This window comes from Acipenser ruthenus, chromosome 21 (assembly GCF_902713425.1).
Source record: "Acipenser ruthenus chromosome 21, fAciRut3.2 maternal haplotype, whole genome shotgun sequence".
Classification (NCBI taxonomy): Eukaryota; Metazoa; Chordata; class Actinopteri; order Acipenseriformes; family Acipenseridae; genus Acipenser; species Acipenser ruthenus.
Genome location: NC_081209.1, coordinates 1,684,592 through 1,701,414, shown reverse-complemented (window position 1 = coordinate 1,701,414; position 16,823 = coordinate 1,684,592). Strand labels below are relative to the sequence as shown.

The 16,823-nt window shown below is 38.5% G+C and overlaps 1 protein-coding gene across 1 annotated transcript in view; it reads right to left on the bottom strand.

Annotated features, from left to right (window-relative positions):
- The window catches only part of LOC117427757 (transmembrane protein 132C-like), a 102,124-nt gene that overhangs the window by 20,885 nt on the left and 64,416 nt on the right, over positions 1–16,823 (bottom strand). Inside the window, exon 4 of the mRNA XM_034046019.3 lies at positions 11,815–12,007. Within this exon, the coding sequence (XP_033901910.3) occupies positions 11,815–12,007 (193 nt within the window). The remainder of the gene's footprint in view (positions 1–11,814; positions 12,008–16,823) is intronic.

The following is a 16,823-nucleotide window of genomic DNA, read 5'->3' as shown; positions in this document are numbered from 1 at the left end:
GTGAAGGAACAAAATAAATCCAGAAAGGCACGCATGCAAAATAAAACTGGCGCATTGCATTTGTAATAAGTGATGTGATCTGTGTGTCGTTAACTGTACTGTAAAATACTGTGTGCCAACATATATTAACATGAGACGTATGAGCCAGAGATCAAAGATAAAGTTTAATGTCAGAGTGAGCATGCATCTCCCATTGCAGTTTAGATCAGATCCTTCAAGATTAATCAAGCCCACTCTCTAATCGATCATCAGGGTCCTGGGCACGAAACCGCAGTCTGCCCTGCCGTGTGACAATTACTGCTGCTCTTATCCAGGTTCATGGTGTGTGATCGGCTCGCAGGGTGAAGTGGGTTTAAGCTCCATAGCTCAGCTGGGCACCAGATGACCAACATCCTAGTTAGACTGCAGCTGTGTGTGCAGTCCTGGGGTTACATAAGGAGGCTTCAGTCATGTGACATTGGCAAGCTCAATCCCAACGAGACCAGCGACTGTAACAATGTCTGTTCTGCAGAAGATCGGCCTTCCTAGTCAATTAAGGACACATTGAAAAGATGTGGTTGTGCTTTGAATGATATGCATCCAAATGGTACGCCATTCGGATCTGAAGAAAAACACTTTTCGTATAATCCAGTTTTAAACCATGGGAGTTTGAAAAGTAGGCTTACACCAATTAAGCCATGCAAAGCACGTGCAAATACGTTTTCCTTGCTTCTTTTGTGTGTGTGGTTGAAGAGCGTTCTGCATTTATCCACAGTGCATGGGTTACGGGAGCGGCTGTCATTGCATCTTCCCCATATTGCCCCTTGGACATGCCTTAAGGCTGCCCGGGAGGGACCACCCTCTTAGAGGGTAAGGGAGTGATTCACTTAAAAATGCCATTCCAGACGTGCAGAGCAGATCTGAACCACACGGCTCCCACGCTGCCTTACTCATCCACTGTTACAGTAACTTTGAGAGCCCTCTTCTCCAGGGGTTAAATATACATTGTTGATGAGACTGAACGGTTTCTCTCTGCTGAATTCCATCTCCAGTAACACTAACCATGCCAGCAATAAAGAAAAGGCATCGACCAGTATCACTCCCCGGGGACATCCTTGATACTGCAGTCCCATATTGCTGCACAGATTGTCGTGCATAATGCCATTATTTCACATTTCCCTTACAGAAAAGACATCTCTTTCTATCTAACCCCATTCTTTGAAGTACCCATCTGACCATGATCATATTGGATTTCCTTCAAAACATGCATTGCTTAATGATGCATCGCTTGAGTGGACGTGTGTGTAATGGTGCAAATATGTCAGTGGCAATGTAAAAACATGAGGAAGTGCTTCCAGGTGACAGTCTGTTAAGGTCGTATCGATGGGCATTTTTTTGGTGTCATCAGAAATCGAGTTATTTTATTACTGGGGTACTTTATTACATGGGAGCTTGTACAGATTAGATGTGCATTGCTTGGTTCACACAGAGACATGGTATTAAACTGGATCAATGGGAGATGGAGCCTGTGTCTGCACACAAACAGAACAAGGGCTGCTTTCTGCTAAACAAGGGGCTGAGATGAAGAAATGATGGAGGGATGTACAACAGCACTTCATGGTTTAATACAAAATGAATCCTGATTGTAGGAGACTGCAGTGGCAAAATCAGCTGGGGGCAAAACAGTTGCATAGCCTACCTGGGCTGCTCGTTGGTTTGCTGTCATGGCTAAAGCAATGTGTTGTGTACTCATGAGATAAAGAGGTTCAACACAGGACAAAAAGCACACAGCGTAGTCTGCCAACTGGTTCTTGAATGGTGAACACACATGTGCTGTAATGATCCCCTTTAGCTCCATGAAAAGAGTGCTGGCTTCTCACCGGGAAACGTGCTAAACTCCTCAAACAGCAAACGTTCGTCATGTGAAAATGTAAGTGTGTACAAAGTGTATAAAATATCCATGCAGCTCTTTTACGGCCCCCTCGGTGTGAGGGAATAAATGCCTCTGACTTCCACAGGGAGTGAATAATTTAGATATAAAGTCTTAAGTGATTTTGCAAAATGTAAAGCAAAGTGCAGCAGAAGAGTTCATGGCTCATGATAAAATATTACTGCCCATTAGATTATCCCTAGAGTACAGTTAACGGAAGCATGAAAAGGTGCTCAGAAAACAGTCCGGGGAGGGCCAGAGCTCTGCTGGGAGTTCTGGAGGCACACACTGGGAATTTGTCATCATTTTTGCCTGAGGGTGATTCCTCCTGAGTCAGCCCGAGGTCCGAAGTGAATCCTTTCAGGATTTTTTCCGGCATGGTTAGGTATGATGTTTGTTGGGAAACCATGTAATGAAATCTTCCTTGCCAGCAGATGTGTTTGCTATCAACCACAGCGATGTGTTGAGCCCAGAGTCATCAGCTGCAATACAACCACTAAAAGGTGGCAATAGTAATGCTATTATGCATAGTTACAACTGACTTAGTGTACGCTATCACCCTAACTCTTTTCTGATACCATTGTGTACTTGCATATAACATGCTCAAAAGATGTACACATCAAGTGCATTGTAACTATGCATAACAGCATTGTAATTACGTTTATGTACACATGTATTTACTATGTAACTACTATATACACAGTAATTAGGAGACACAATGTAAAGTGCTACCCCAAATATTTGAATGGGAGACGTATTGGATTCTAAATTAGGCTCCCTGTTGTTTTAGAATATACTGTACCACACGCATGTTAGATTTTTATTGTCCTACTGAATACATTACCTCTTGTTAAGAAAATATCAATCTTTAAATAAAAGCACTGTAGTTGATGGATTTAAGAGGATGGATCTATTTTTCCTAACAAAAACTCAATTGAAAACACAATGGCATAAGCAGACCCTTATTTGTTAACCGTAACTCTGCAAGCGGTACTTCTTGCATTAAAGCCACGGGACCATATAACTGGATATAAATGCAGTTATTTTTCAATACAGTACAAAGCCGTTAAAAAGTGATGATGTATAAACCATCTCCTCTTTCTTATTGTTTAAATTTTAATTTAATCTCTAGCAGACAGAAAATTAAACACAATCTAAACGACCTCCTACAATAATATGTGTGTTACTGGAAGTTAATAAAGGCATAACGTTTTTCATAATTTAAAGCCATAGCACTTATGAAAAGTGTTCAACATGGGAATTAGACCCCTTTCTTCTAATGAGGTGCGCCAAGCAAAAGGCGTGCATTTAAACATCCTTTTAAGAAACAACAACTGAATCTGTATGCATGCTCGCTTTAATCATTTCCCCCTATCAATGTCATACACAACTGATACCTGTTGCATGCACAGGTGTGCTTCCCTTGGATTTCACCAGATGGCAGCATCAAACATCATGCCCTTATAAATACATACTTGTCAAATAAAATATAGTAACTATTTTTTTTTGTTTTGTTTTACAGTATAAGAGTCATTACACACAGATCTTAATACCGTCATCATTTAAATCAATAAAATACAAATCGTCCTGTTTTTACAGACAGAAATATACCAGAATATAGCCCATAGATGGCAGCTCATTTTATATTGTAAATTAAAATGAGTCAATAGTAAAACTTCTACAAATGCACACTGTACTGCATTACATTATTTCTGCATCTCTGTGGTGAGTCTGTGAGCTTCAGTAGTGACAATGCATTATAATCAAGCAGGCTTTTGCTAGAAGCAGACAAAACTGAGCTAAAAGAGTAATGGCAGGAGAGAAAAATGAAAATGATCCGCATGACAATGTTAATTACACTTCATCTATTAGGAGGCTGGTAATGGAACCATTCGTTTTCTTGCAGATAGAACCCTGCTGGGAAAGGAAAAAAAAGTTACATCTTACAGTGCTAATAAGAGTTGAGCATCACAGTGATTTAAAATCAAAGGGCCAAGGTGTGCGAGGGTTTATTAATGTATTCAGGGCATTTAAAATGTTGCATCCGGCTACAAGTCACGCTTAAGTAGTGAACAGATTTGTATTCAACTGCAATTATGTAAACTAAGCTTATATAATATGAAATGCCAATACTAATACTGATATACAGTATCGCTATCTCATAATGCCAATACTAATACTGATATACAGTATCGCTATCTCATAATGCCAATACTAATACTGATATACAGTACCGCTATCTCATAATGCCAATACTAATACTGATATACAGTACCGCTATCTCATAATGCCAATACTAATACTGATATACAGTATCGCTATCTCATAATGCCAATACTAATACTGATATACAGTATCGCTATCTCATAATGCCAATACGAATACTGATATACAGTATCGCTATCTCATAATGCCAATACTAATACTGATATACAGTATCGCTATCTCATAATGCCAATACTAATACTGATATACAGTATCGCTATCTCATAATGCCAATACTGATACTGATATACAGTATCGCTATCTCATAATGCCAATACTAATACTGATATACAGTATCGCTATCTCATAATGCCAATACTAATACTGATATACAGTATCGCTATCTCATAATGCCAATACTGATACTGATATACAGTATCGCTATCTCATAATGCCAATACTAATACTGATATACAGTATCGCTATCTCATAATGCCAATACTAATACTGATATACAGTATCGCTATCTCATAATGCCAATACTAATACTGATATACAGTATCGCTATCTCATAATGCCAATACTAATACTGATATACAGTATCGCTATCTCATAATGCCAATACTAATACTGATACTACAGTACCGCTATCTCATAATGCCAATACTAATACTGATATACAGTATCACTATCTCATAATGCCAATACTAATACTGATATACAGTATCGCTATCTCATAATGCCAATACTAATACTGATATACAGTATCGCTATCTCATAATGCCAATACTAATACTGATATACAGTATCGCTATCTCATAATGCCAATACTAATACTGATATACAGTATCGCTATCTCATAATGCCAATACTAATACTGATATACAGTACCGCTATCTCATAATGCCAATACTAATACTGATATACAGTATCGCTATCTCATAATGCCAATACTAATACTGATATACAGTATCGCTATCTCATAATGCCAATACTAATACTGATATACAGTATCGCTATCTCATAATGCCAATACTGATACTGATATACAGTATCGCTATCTCATAATGCCAATACTAATACTGATATACAGTATCGCTATCTCATAATGCCAATACTAATACTGATATACAGTATCGCTATCTCATAATGCCAATACTGATACTGATATACAGTATCGCTATCTCATAATGCCAATACTGATACTGATATACAGTATCGCTATCTCATAATGCCAATACTAATACTGATATACAGTATCGCTATCTCATAATGCCAATACTAATACTGATATACAGTATCGCTATCTCATAATGCCAATACGAATACTGATATACAGTATCGCTATCTCATAATGCCAATACTAATACTGATATACAGTATCGCTATCTCATAATGCCAATACTAATACTGATATACAGTATCGCTATCTCATAATGCCAATACTAATACTGATATACAGTACCGCTATCTCATAATGCCAATACTAATACTGATATACAGTATCGCTATCTCATAATGCCAATACTAATACTGATATACAGTATCGCTATCTCATAATGCCAATACTAATACTGATATACAGTATCGCTATCTCATAATGCCAATACTAATACTGATATACAGTATCGCTATCTCATAATGCCAATACGAATACTGATATACAGTATCGCTATCTCATAATGCCAATACTAATACTGATATACAGTATCGCTATCTCATAATGCCAATACTAATACTGATATACAGTATCGCTATCTCATAATGCCAATACTGATACTGATATACAGTATCGCTATCTCATAATGCCAATACTAATACTGATATACAGTATCGCTATCTCATAATGCCAATACTAATACTGATATACAGTATCGCTATCTCATAATGCCAATACTGATACTGATATACAGTATCGCTATCTCATAATGCCAATACTGATACTGATATACAGTATCGCTATCTCATAATGCCAATACTAATACTGATATACAGTATCGCTATCTCATAATGCCAATACTGATACTGATATACAGTATCGCTATCTCATAATGCCAATACTAATACTGATATACAGTATCGCTATCTCATAATGCCAATACTAATACTGATATACAGTATCGCTATCTCATAATGCCAATACTGATACTGATATACAGTATCGCTATCTCATAATGCCAATACTAATACTGATATACAGTATCGCTATCTCATAATGCCAATACTAATACTGATATACAGTATCGCTATCTCATAATGCCAATACTAATACTGATATACAGTATCGCTATCTCATAATGCCAATACGAATACTGATATACAGTATCGCTATCTCATAATGCCAATACTAATACTGATATACAGTATCGCTATCTCATAATGCCAATACTAATACTGATATACAGTATCGCTATCTCATAATGCCAATACTAATACTGATATACAGTACCGCTATCTCATAATGCCAATACTAATACTGATATACAGTATCGCTATCTCATAATGCCAATACTAATACTGATATACAGTATCGCTATCTCATAATGCCAATACTAATACTGATATACAGTATCGCTATCTCATAATGCCAATACTAATACTGATATACAGTATCGCTATCTCATAATGCCAATACTAATACTGATATACAGTATCGCTATCTCATAATGCCAATACTAATACTGATATACAGTATCGCTATCTCATAATGCCAATACTAATACTGATATACAGTATCGCTATCTCATAATGCCAATACGAATACTGATATACAGTATCGCTATCTCATAATGCCAATACTAATACTGATATACAGTATCGCTATCTCATAATGCCAATACTAATACTGATATACAGTATCGCTATCTCATAATGCCAATACTAATACTGATATACAGTACCGCTATCTCATAATGCCAATACTAATACTGATATACAGTATCGCTATCTCATAATGCCAATACTAATACTGATATACAGTATCGCTATCTCATAATGCCAATACTAATACTGATATACAGTATCGCTATCTCATAATGCCAATACTAATACTGATATACAGTATCGCTATCTCATAATGCCAATACGAATACTGATATACAGTATCGCTATCTCATAATGCCAATACTAATACTGATATACAGTATCGCTATCTCATAATGCCAATACTAATACTGATATACAGTATCGCTATCTCATAATGCCAATACTGATACTGATATACAGTATCGCTATCTCATAATGCCAATACTAATACTGATATACAGTATCGCTATCTCATAATGCCAATACTAATACTGATATACAGTATCGCTATCTCATAATGCCAATACTGATACTGATATACAGTATCGCTATCTCATAATGCCAATACTAATACTGATATACAGTATCGCTATCTCATAATGCCAATACTAATACTGATATACAGTATCGCTATCTCATAATGCCAATACTGATACTGATATACAGTATCGCTATCTCATAATGCCAATACTAATACTGATATACAGTATCGCTATCTCATAATGCCAATACTAATACTGATATACAGTATCGCTATCTCATAATGCCAATACTGATACTGATATACAGTATCGCTATCTCATAATGCCAATACTAATACTGATATACAGTATCGCTATCTCATAATGCCAATACTAATACTGATATACAGTATCGCTATCTCATAATGCCAATACTAATACTGATATACAGTATCGCTATCTCATAATGCCAATACGAATACTGATATACAGTATCGCTATCTCATAATGCCAATACTAATACTGATATACAGTATCGCTATCTCATAATGCCAATACTAATACTGATATACAGTATCGCTATCTCATAATGCCAATACTAATACTGATATACAGTACCGCTATCTCATAATGCCAATACTAATACTGATATACAGTATCGCTATCTCATAATGCCAATACTAATACTGATATACAGTATCGCTATCTCATAATGCCAATACTAATACTGATATACAGTACCGCTATCTCATAATGCCAATACTAATACTGATATACAGTATCGCTATCTCATAATGCCAATACTAATACTGATATACAGTATCGCTATCTCATAATGCCAATACTAATACTGATATACAGTATCGCTATCTCATAATGCCAATACTAATACTGATATACAGTACCGCTATCTCATAATGCCAATACTAATACTGATATACAGTATCGCTATCTCATAATGCCAATACTAATACTGATATACAGTACCGCTATCTCATAATGCCAATACTAATACTGATATACAGTATCGCTATCTCATAATGCCAATACTAATACTGATATACAGTATCGCTATCTCATAATGCCAATACTAATACTGATATACAGTATCGCTATCTCATAATGCCAATACTAATACTGATATACAGTACCGCTATCTCATAATGCCAATACTAATACTGATATACAGTATCGCTATCTCATAATGCCAATACTAATACTGATATACAGTATCGCTATCTCATAATGCCAATACTAATACTGATATACAGTATCGCTATCTCATAATGCCAATACTAATACTGATATACAGTACCGCTATCTCATAATGCCAATACTAATACTGATATACAGTATCGCTATCTCATAATGCCAATACTAATACTGATATACAGTATCGCTATCTCATAATGCCAATACTAATACTGATATACAGTACCGCTATCTCATAATGCCAATACTAATACTGATATACAGTATCGCTATCTCATAATGCCAATACTAATACTGATATACAGTATCGCTATCTCATAATGCCAATACTGATACTGATACTACAGTATCGCTATCTCATAATGCCAATACTAATACTGATATACAGTATCGCTATCTCATGTGTTCTTTTTAATTTTATTGACACAAAGAAAATATTTTCCCAAAGCTTCACTCCAGATTGACCCAGACACCTAAATGTAAAATCGAGCCACTAATGGCTTCATGTTAGTGTGTAGGCCTAATGACTGTTTCGTTTCGCTACAAAATAATCTATTTGTAAATTGCTAATGGCCACGTCAATCGTCGTCCTGGAAACCTCATTTAGTAGCGAGACAGTCCAGACAATAAGGGAACTCCATTAACAGGACGAGTGTGTGTCATGCAGAGCTGCAAAGGGGTTTTACAAGGCCAGTGTAATTATTTTCAGGAGCAGGGCTGTGTTAGCACAGCAGCTTACTGTGTCGCTCAACGGCAACAGAAAAGCAGCCCTTGAAAGACACAAACTTATTAGAGAAGCGCCATTTTTGGACATGTATTGATGTTAATAAGATTCATGATGGGGTTTGAGTTTTCAAAGGCAAAAGTTAAATAATAAGGAAAGCATGTATTGAACCAACTATAAATCACATGAATTCATCGTTGAAGAGACACTTGGTGGCTCACTAGAAGTCGTGAGTGCCGGTGGTCAGAGTGCACACCCCTGTTACCATGTGATTCACTGCCCTGTAGTTCCTGCTGAAAGAGCAGCCCGTTACAGCACTGTACATTTACAGCAGTGCTTCTATTGTACATGTTACATGGCAGACTGGTAGGGACTGGATTGAGGGGCCAAAGAGGAAAAGAAGCTTTCAAAAGCCGAAAGACAGTCCAGCACAGCTCAACTTTTGTAATAACACAATTCAATTCAAAGAAGCCTTTTAACCCTCCATTAAAAACACAATGATGGTTTTCTTAAAAAGCTGCACATGTTCTATTTAATGGTCTTGAATGGATCTTTACATACATATATATATATATACACACACACACACACACACACACACACACACACACACACACACACACACATATATATATATATATATATATATATATATATATATATATATATATATATATATATATATAATACTAGTACAGTTGTAAACCTTTAGGGATGTGTACATCATTATATACCACACCTAGACATTACAGAGACCGTTTTGTAATACAGAGAATCTCTTGCGTTCTACAGGTATGAAACTTAGTGACACAGCTGTACATCCAGTTATCTTTCCATTGGGTGTCCCTAATTACATTAAGACTGTACTGCCACTGCCCTGTGGACCTATTAGGGAGAGGTTTGGGAATTGCACTGGGCTTTTCATTTCCACTTCTGCCAATTCAAGTTAAACTACTTGCCTGATCATTGTGAAGTTGCTTTTTCCCTTGCCTTAACCTGCAGGAACAATAATGGGTACATTCTCGTCTGTATAAGGATGCTAAACCTCTATTAACCTCACAACACAAAACGCCTGGGAGCAAATTAGGGAACCGTCCCAGAAAAGTAAAACACAGTGTAGTAAACTTGTTATTTTTCAAAAATGAATTTATTTGCTATTTAATGCACTGTTTACTTTTCTCTCCACAAAGCTGAAGGGCTTTTGTCCAAAACGTCCTAAAATAACACCCACATTTTCTTCTTCATTTATATGTGTATATATATTATTTGTTTATTTAGCAGACGCCTTTATCCAAGGCGACTTACAGAGACTAAGAATATATATATATAGAATATATATAAATAAATGAATGGGCTCTCCTGGGGGTGGACACCACAGGAATATTAAACATTTACTTTTAACAGGGGCAGAAACAAACGTTCTTGTTCAGGCAGTGAAACAGGATTGTCATCCGATAACTGACTGCTGCAGAGATTAATGCTCAGAGCAGCTGAACCCACAGCTGGCTCCCAAGTTAAAAAGACAGGATCTATAAAATCCTCTTAATTATTTGTTAAATGTTCCACTGACAAGGTCCCATATCTACAGAAACGCGAGACACATTTAATTACATTGCGGTGCAGTGGACTCCACGGGATCTATACCTCATCAATATTAGATCTCATTGGCACACATTCATTTCATTTGTATATCAGGATTAATGAATGTGCTACCCTGTCTTTATAGTGCCATGTGCAATACATCCAAGACGGTGACTATATACAACTAAACTACTATGTAAATATCTTAAGCAATTTTCACAGTTTCAACAAAAACAACATAAACAGTCACTCAAGTATATTCCAGTCCGTCGGCCATAAAAAAGCCAAATAAATTCTTGGAAAACCTTTTTCTTGCATCAGTATTCAAATCAGTTACAGTTTCTTTCCAAAAATCCTAAAAAAAAAAAACCTTCCACTCAGTCTGTGCACTTTGAGTAAGCAAAATAAATGCACTTCAAGTAGAGCAGAGAGTATCTCTGGATCTGTGTTCAATGGCAATGGTAAACAGGGGACAGCCTTGTATTATTGTACTGTACACACCACGTGATCAGCTGACCCTCCTTACTTGTGAGGTTAATACCTCAAAGCCCATCACAAAACCAAGCTGGTATCTATCTATCTATCTGAGGGGCTGAGTCAGGATTTTGAACCCGGGACCTCCCGGTTACAAGCCCTTTTCTTTAACCACCGGACCACACAGCCTTCTATCCACTACAAATAACTGTATTCTTTGTTTTTGGAAAGTCGTCCAATTCCAGCAGCACAACAAACTTATTTTGATGGCAAGAACCAGCAGCATATTATTTCAGGTCTACACCGAGTCATACCTGGGCTGTTTGGAAGTTCATGAGTTTAGTTTACCAGCCTGTGTGCATGTGCATGACAGGATTCAACAGCAGCTTCTGTTAACAAACAATTCAAAAGATAACTCCCTGGAAACAGCAGGGGTCTCTTACCTCTGCCAGGGGCACGATCCCTGCCAGCTCCTTCTGACTGACATAGAGCGTGGAAACCACATCCACTGCCTCCCCCGCCATGCTCGCTCCTGGGTACTCCACTCGCCACGTGAACATCTGAGTGGCCAACAGGCTGCTGAAGCTGTCTATTTCAAAGTCCACCTGCATGATCTCATAGAATGGGACCTCCTCTCTGGAAAACAAAGTATCAAAAAACGGGATTAGAAATAAAGCAGTTCCAATTATGAAAACAGCTTTATATATACACATATACTGTATGATGTATAGAGTTGAAGCCATGGCCAGTTGTATTTCTGTCTGTCAGGTGTCGTTGCCTATATTTTATTTAAACAAAAAGAAAACTAAACTCTATTTATTACAACTTTGAATGCAGCCAGTCCACCATCGGGTCTGACCTTGGCAACTCTCAGAAGCAACAGTTGCCATGTTGGGCCTAGTCAGTACTTGCATGGGGGCTCTGTTTGGGGAGAATTTCCCACAACAGCCAGCTCTCAAGCAGTCTCCCAGCATGGCTTTACAGTGACAGTACCTAGTGTTGGTTCTGTCTTGACTTATCTCCAATTCCTCTCCTCTGTTTCCCAGGTCAACACAATAACTGAGAGCCTGTTCACAGCTGGTCCCAGCTGGTCACACAACGAATTGGATTGACGGATATAACTGAGGTCAGCAAGGACCCCTCCCTTGACAGTGAGAGCTTGACTGAAATCGAGCCAAAGTGAAACACCTAACTGAGGCAGGGATGTTTAATTTCCTGCCCTTTTACAGCCCACTCATATAAATCGTGTCTCAGTGATCCTTGAACTCTGGACTCTCCTCGTCGTTTCGCCCAGACTGATCACCCAGATGCCTTGCCGCGGTTTTACAGGGTTTTCATTAGAGCATCCCAATTGGTTATTTGATAGATGTCAAGACCTCCGACCTGCTCAGCCCAGAATAATTTCATCAGGAACGTGTTTGTCAGGACATGAAGATTTTACTGCAGTAATTGTTTCTTTTAAACTACTGTAGACGGCAGCAAAATAAAAGCAAGTGTGCAAACGTAGTGAAAGACACTAGGGAGTTTGCTGGTTGTGCTGCACGTACTGAACCGCAGGGTTAGACAGCTTCACTGTGGTCTGTAAGCAGCGGAGCAGGGCTCCGGGTTTGTGTATTTCTGTCAATCACCTGCCGTCCCCTGGGGAACAATCAGTTCAGAGGTACTGCCTGTCACTTAATCACCAGGATCTTGAGATTTAAGCTGCCATTGATTCCAGTTCATGTGTCGGATGTACAACTCCAGTGTTGCCTCAGTGAGGTGATGTGTGGTTCACACAGCACTCTCAGGCTTGTCCTGATATCCAGACCAGGGAGGGGGTCTGCTCTGGTCTAAACCAATTCCTTTTACCTAAAAATTCGTGTCCACCACAGCATGACACCCCCAGCTTTACCGCCTTTAGCAGCCAAATATGCTGGCTGTTAGGCTGCAATAACAACAGTGGGTTGGAAGGATAATAGCTTGACTGGTGTCAATAAAGGTAATAGGACCTATTCAGTTGACCTGTGAGTGTAGTATACTCTCCAGCAGCACATTGGCTCCTACTAATAAATTCTTCTCAGACAGCTTTGCAGTACATCAGCTCTAAGGTTTGTTTGTCAACGTGTAATGTATAGGGTTGTGACCAATGTGTTAAACTGGGCTCAAATGCCACATAGTAAAAGCATAGCAAAGTGTAATAAAGCATAGTGAAAGCATGGTAAAGCACAGGTAAGGTGTAGTAAAGCATATTCAAAATCACGGCAAACCATGTACTGTGCAAATTTAGCATGGTAAACTGTTCTAAGAGAAGCTCTATAATGGCACACACAAACTAGCCTGGCTCTTGTGTACAGTGGTTAAGACGCTTGCTTGGGGCGTGTGAGGTTGCTGGTTGGTACAGTTTATTTTGTATGCACATTTCTGAATCCCACCACCGTTAAATGCAAGACATAAAAACTAGTTTGGGCATCCCAGGTTTCTGCAATGTATTCTTACACACTTTGAATTTCTTATTAGACACATAACGCAGTGAGTCATGGTATCTCCATTTATTACACACTGTTAATTTATATGGTCTCCTACCATGTGAGATTACTGCAGACAGCCTGCTGATTCGTTCTGTCTGTGTCTAAAGGAATTCCTAACACACTGCATTGAACCCTGTTAAAAAGGTTGGAGACACAGAATAAGGAGGAGCAATGTGTTCTAATGTGTTCTAAAGAAGATTACCTTGCCGCTACAGATTTAGAAAAAGTTAATTTAGCGTTAGGGAACATATAACAGGAGCTGTGACTGCAGTAGGGGCTGACTTACAAGCTTACAAACTGGGCTAGTGATTCAGTGGATTAAGAACAGTTTGCATATGCTTGAGAAGATAAGATGCTGTGCTTTCCAAGGGCAAGATGCCCCCTCAATTTAAACTCTGTGCTTAGCTTGATTAGTACCTGAATGTATTCTACCACATTAACAATGCTTTTCAAGTCTGTATAGAGGATGCATGATGAACGTTCAAAGAGTACTGTAGTGCATCCGAAACTGAAATGTGACGAGTCTACAGACTTCATTCCAGCTAACACTGAGGGACGGTCCTGGGCGCTTCCAGAACAGCTTAAACACCTTGCAGACTCCTCTCTCAGCTGCGAGGAGGGGGGAGAGCTGTACAGACATGCCTCGGATGTATCTGGAGTTAACTAGCGAGCTAAATAATAGAAGCACCGGACTCTGTGACATGTATGTTATAGAATGGAGCTAGTGGAACAAGGCTGTGTACGGCCTGAAGCATTTGACTGCTAAAATCAACGTGCTCTGTGCTTGTACCCACAATCCGTGTCTGGACTCTCTATACTGCGTAGTGGAATGGATTAACATCAAACCAGCCTCCCCATCGTTACACAGTGAGCTGAGGTGTGCAGAAGGAGTCATGCCCTCAGACAGGTTCTATTAGCACCACTCATTCATTGGTGTGAAGCCCTCGCTCGACCACTTGCTGGGGAAATTAAAGAAAACGGCAGATTGAAAACAACTTTCAACCTGTGTTACTGAGAACGCTTCCAAATACAGAATGGATTTCAAATCTATTATTTAGCAAAAATAAACAGCCAAGTTGAAGGACATCAAGTGCCTGTTTTTTGTGAAACTGCATTTTATAAATCTAGGTGTTTAAGAATAACCTGAAAGTTGATGCATAAAGTCCCTCTGTGGTTTTATTGAATGCAACTGCCTTTTCCTCATTGAGCACATGCACTAGCCAATTTCATTTTTTTTTTGTCTGAATGTTTTATATATTTAAAAAGCAAATTAAAAGTGCATTAAGGATCAGTTAGTGTTTGCAGTAATTGAGTTCTGCAGTGCAACAGATGCTTTTGTACCCGAATAATGAGTCATACCTGAGAGAACACACTCTGTGGTGAATTAGCCATATTTTCAAATCAACAGGTGCTGGGTGAAAACTTGTAATTGAAAAATGTATAGTGGATGAGTTACAGAAGAACAAAAAAAAAAAAAAAAAGAAAGAAATATGTATTAAAATGTGCACCATGTTCATTTAAAGACCTAAGCAGATCTGAAATACAAAGATAATCAAAGCTAAACGTTTCATTTTGCCCTGAAGAAATGTTCAAGCTCCATTGTTTCCACTGTCGGTTGTGTACATAACAAGCCACGGACCCCTCATACCCACTGGTCACAGCCAAGCTTATCTAATGGCCCCGCTAGTGTTTGAGATGGACAGCCAAGCTGTGTTTGAAAACAAGCAGTGGAGGTACTTATAGGCTTTGGATGCCATAGTAACTACACTACACAAATCTATTAATGTGCTTGTGATGGCAGTTAATGATGTAACCATCAACTATTCATTTCTATTTAACCATTCAGGCATGCTGGCATTGAATCTAGTTATCCATGTATGTTTCTTTACTCTTGTATATTGTACATTACCTAATTGGATTTCTCTACAACTACACAGATACATACTGGGAGTCAAAACGACTTAACTACAGTTGTTTTATAGTCCATGTATAATGGAGTTATTTTACTGGCAGATACAGATCTTCAGCAGACCTTCCTCTTCCCCTGTGCATCTATGAGGCCTTGCTTGCTTGTGTTGCTTTGCTTTCCTCCTCATTGCCGGCGCTGCCCCTCCTCTTGAATACCTTGCCAGGTGTACTGAGTTGCGAGACAGGCTGGGTTGAGCGAGAGGTCGCAAAGTCAAAGCTTGTTCCGGCGTTCTATCAGTAGACACTCTGATTGAAAGAAAATAAAACGCTATCGGATTTATCAGAGCAGCTGTGCTTCATTCTCCTGGGAATTGAAGCAAAATGCTCCCACTGAAATTCATGGAAGAGCTCCTTCGGGATGGATGGCTGACAGAGAGAAGAAAAAAGAAACTGCAATAAAACAACCAAAAAGCTGCTCCACACAGTGAGAGCCAGCGTTCTGCTAGTCCCGGAGATCACCTGACACGCTGATCACTAGGATGATGCGCTAGGACGCTTTCAGACAGGCATCAGCTTAATGTTGGGCGGCGTTGCTCGGTAGACCATGAGGGTAGATGCAAAGCTGTCTTGGAGTCCACCCTCCGTGACTAAGAAGCTTGTCACATAAAAAAATACTTTCGTTCCACTAAATCACTGGCCAAAGCAAACAAAAACCTGAAAAGGAAACCCAAAAGGCTGCTGTGTCTGGGGTCCACTGTCATGTTTTGGCAGCTTTCAGAAAGGACCTTGGTTTTTTTTTTGTTTTTTTTTTTTGTTTTTTTTAACTTTGCTGCTACTGTAAAATTGGAAACAGTGGTGGTTTTACAAAAAATGTTCAATCTTTTAAAAGCTAGACATTCTATCTGAGTAATACTCTGAAATGGAGCTTCTAGTGCTTTCTGGTCTAAATCATGTGTCATTGAATTTATTAGGGTTCTTTTTGTAGTTCTAAATTCCTAATGGGTGGATGAAAGAAATTCTAAAATAACCCTCAGGTT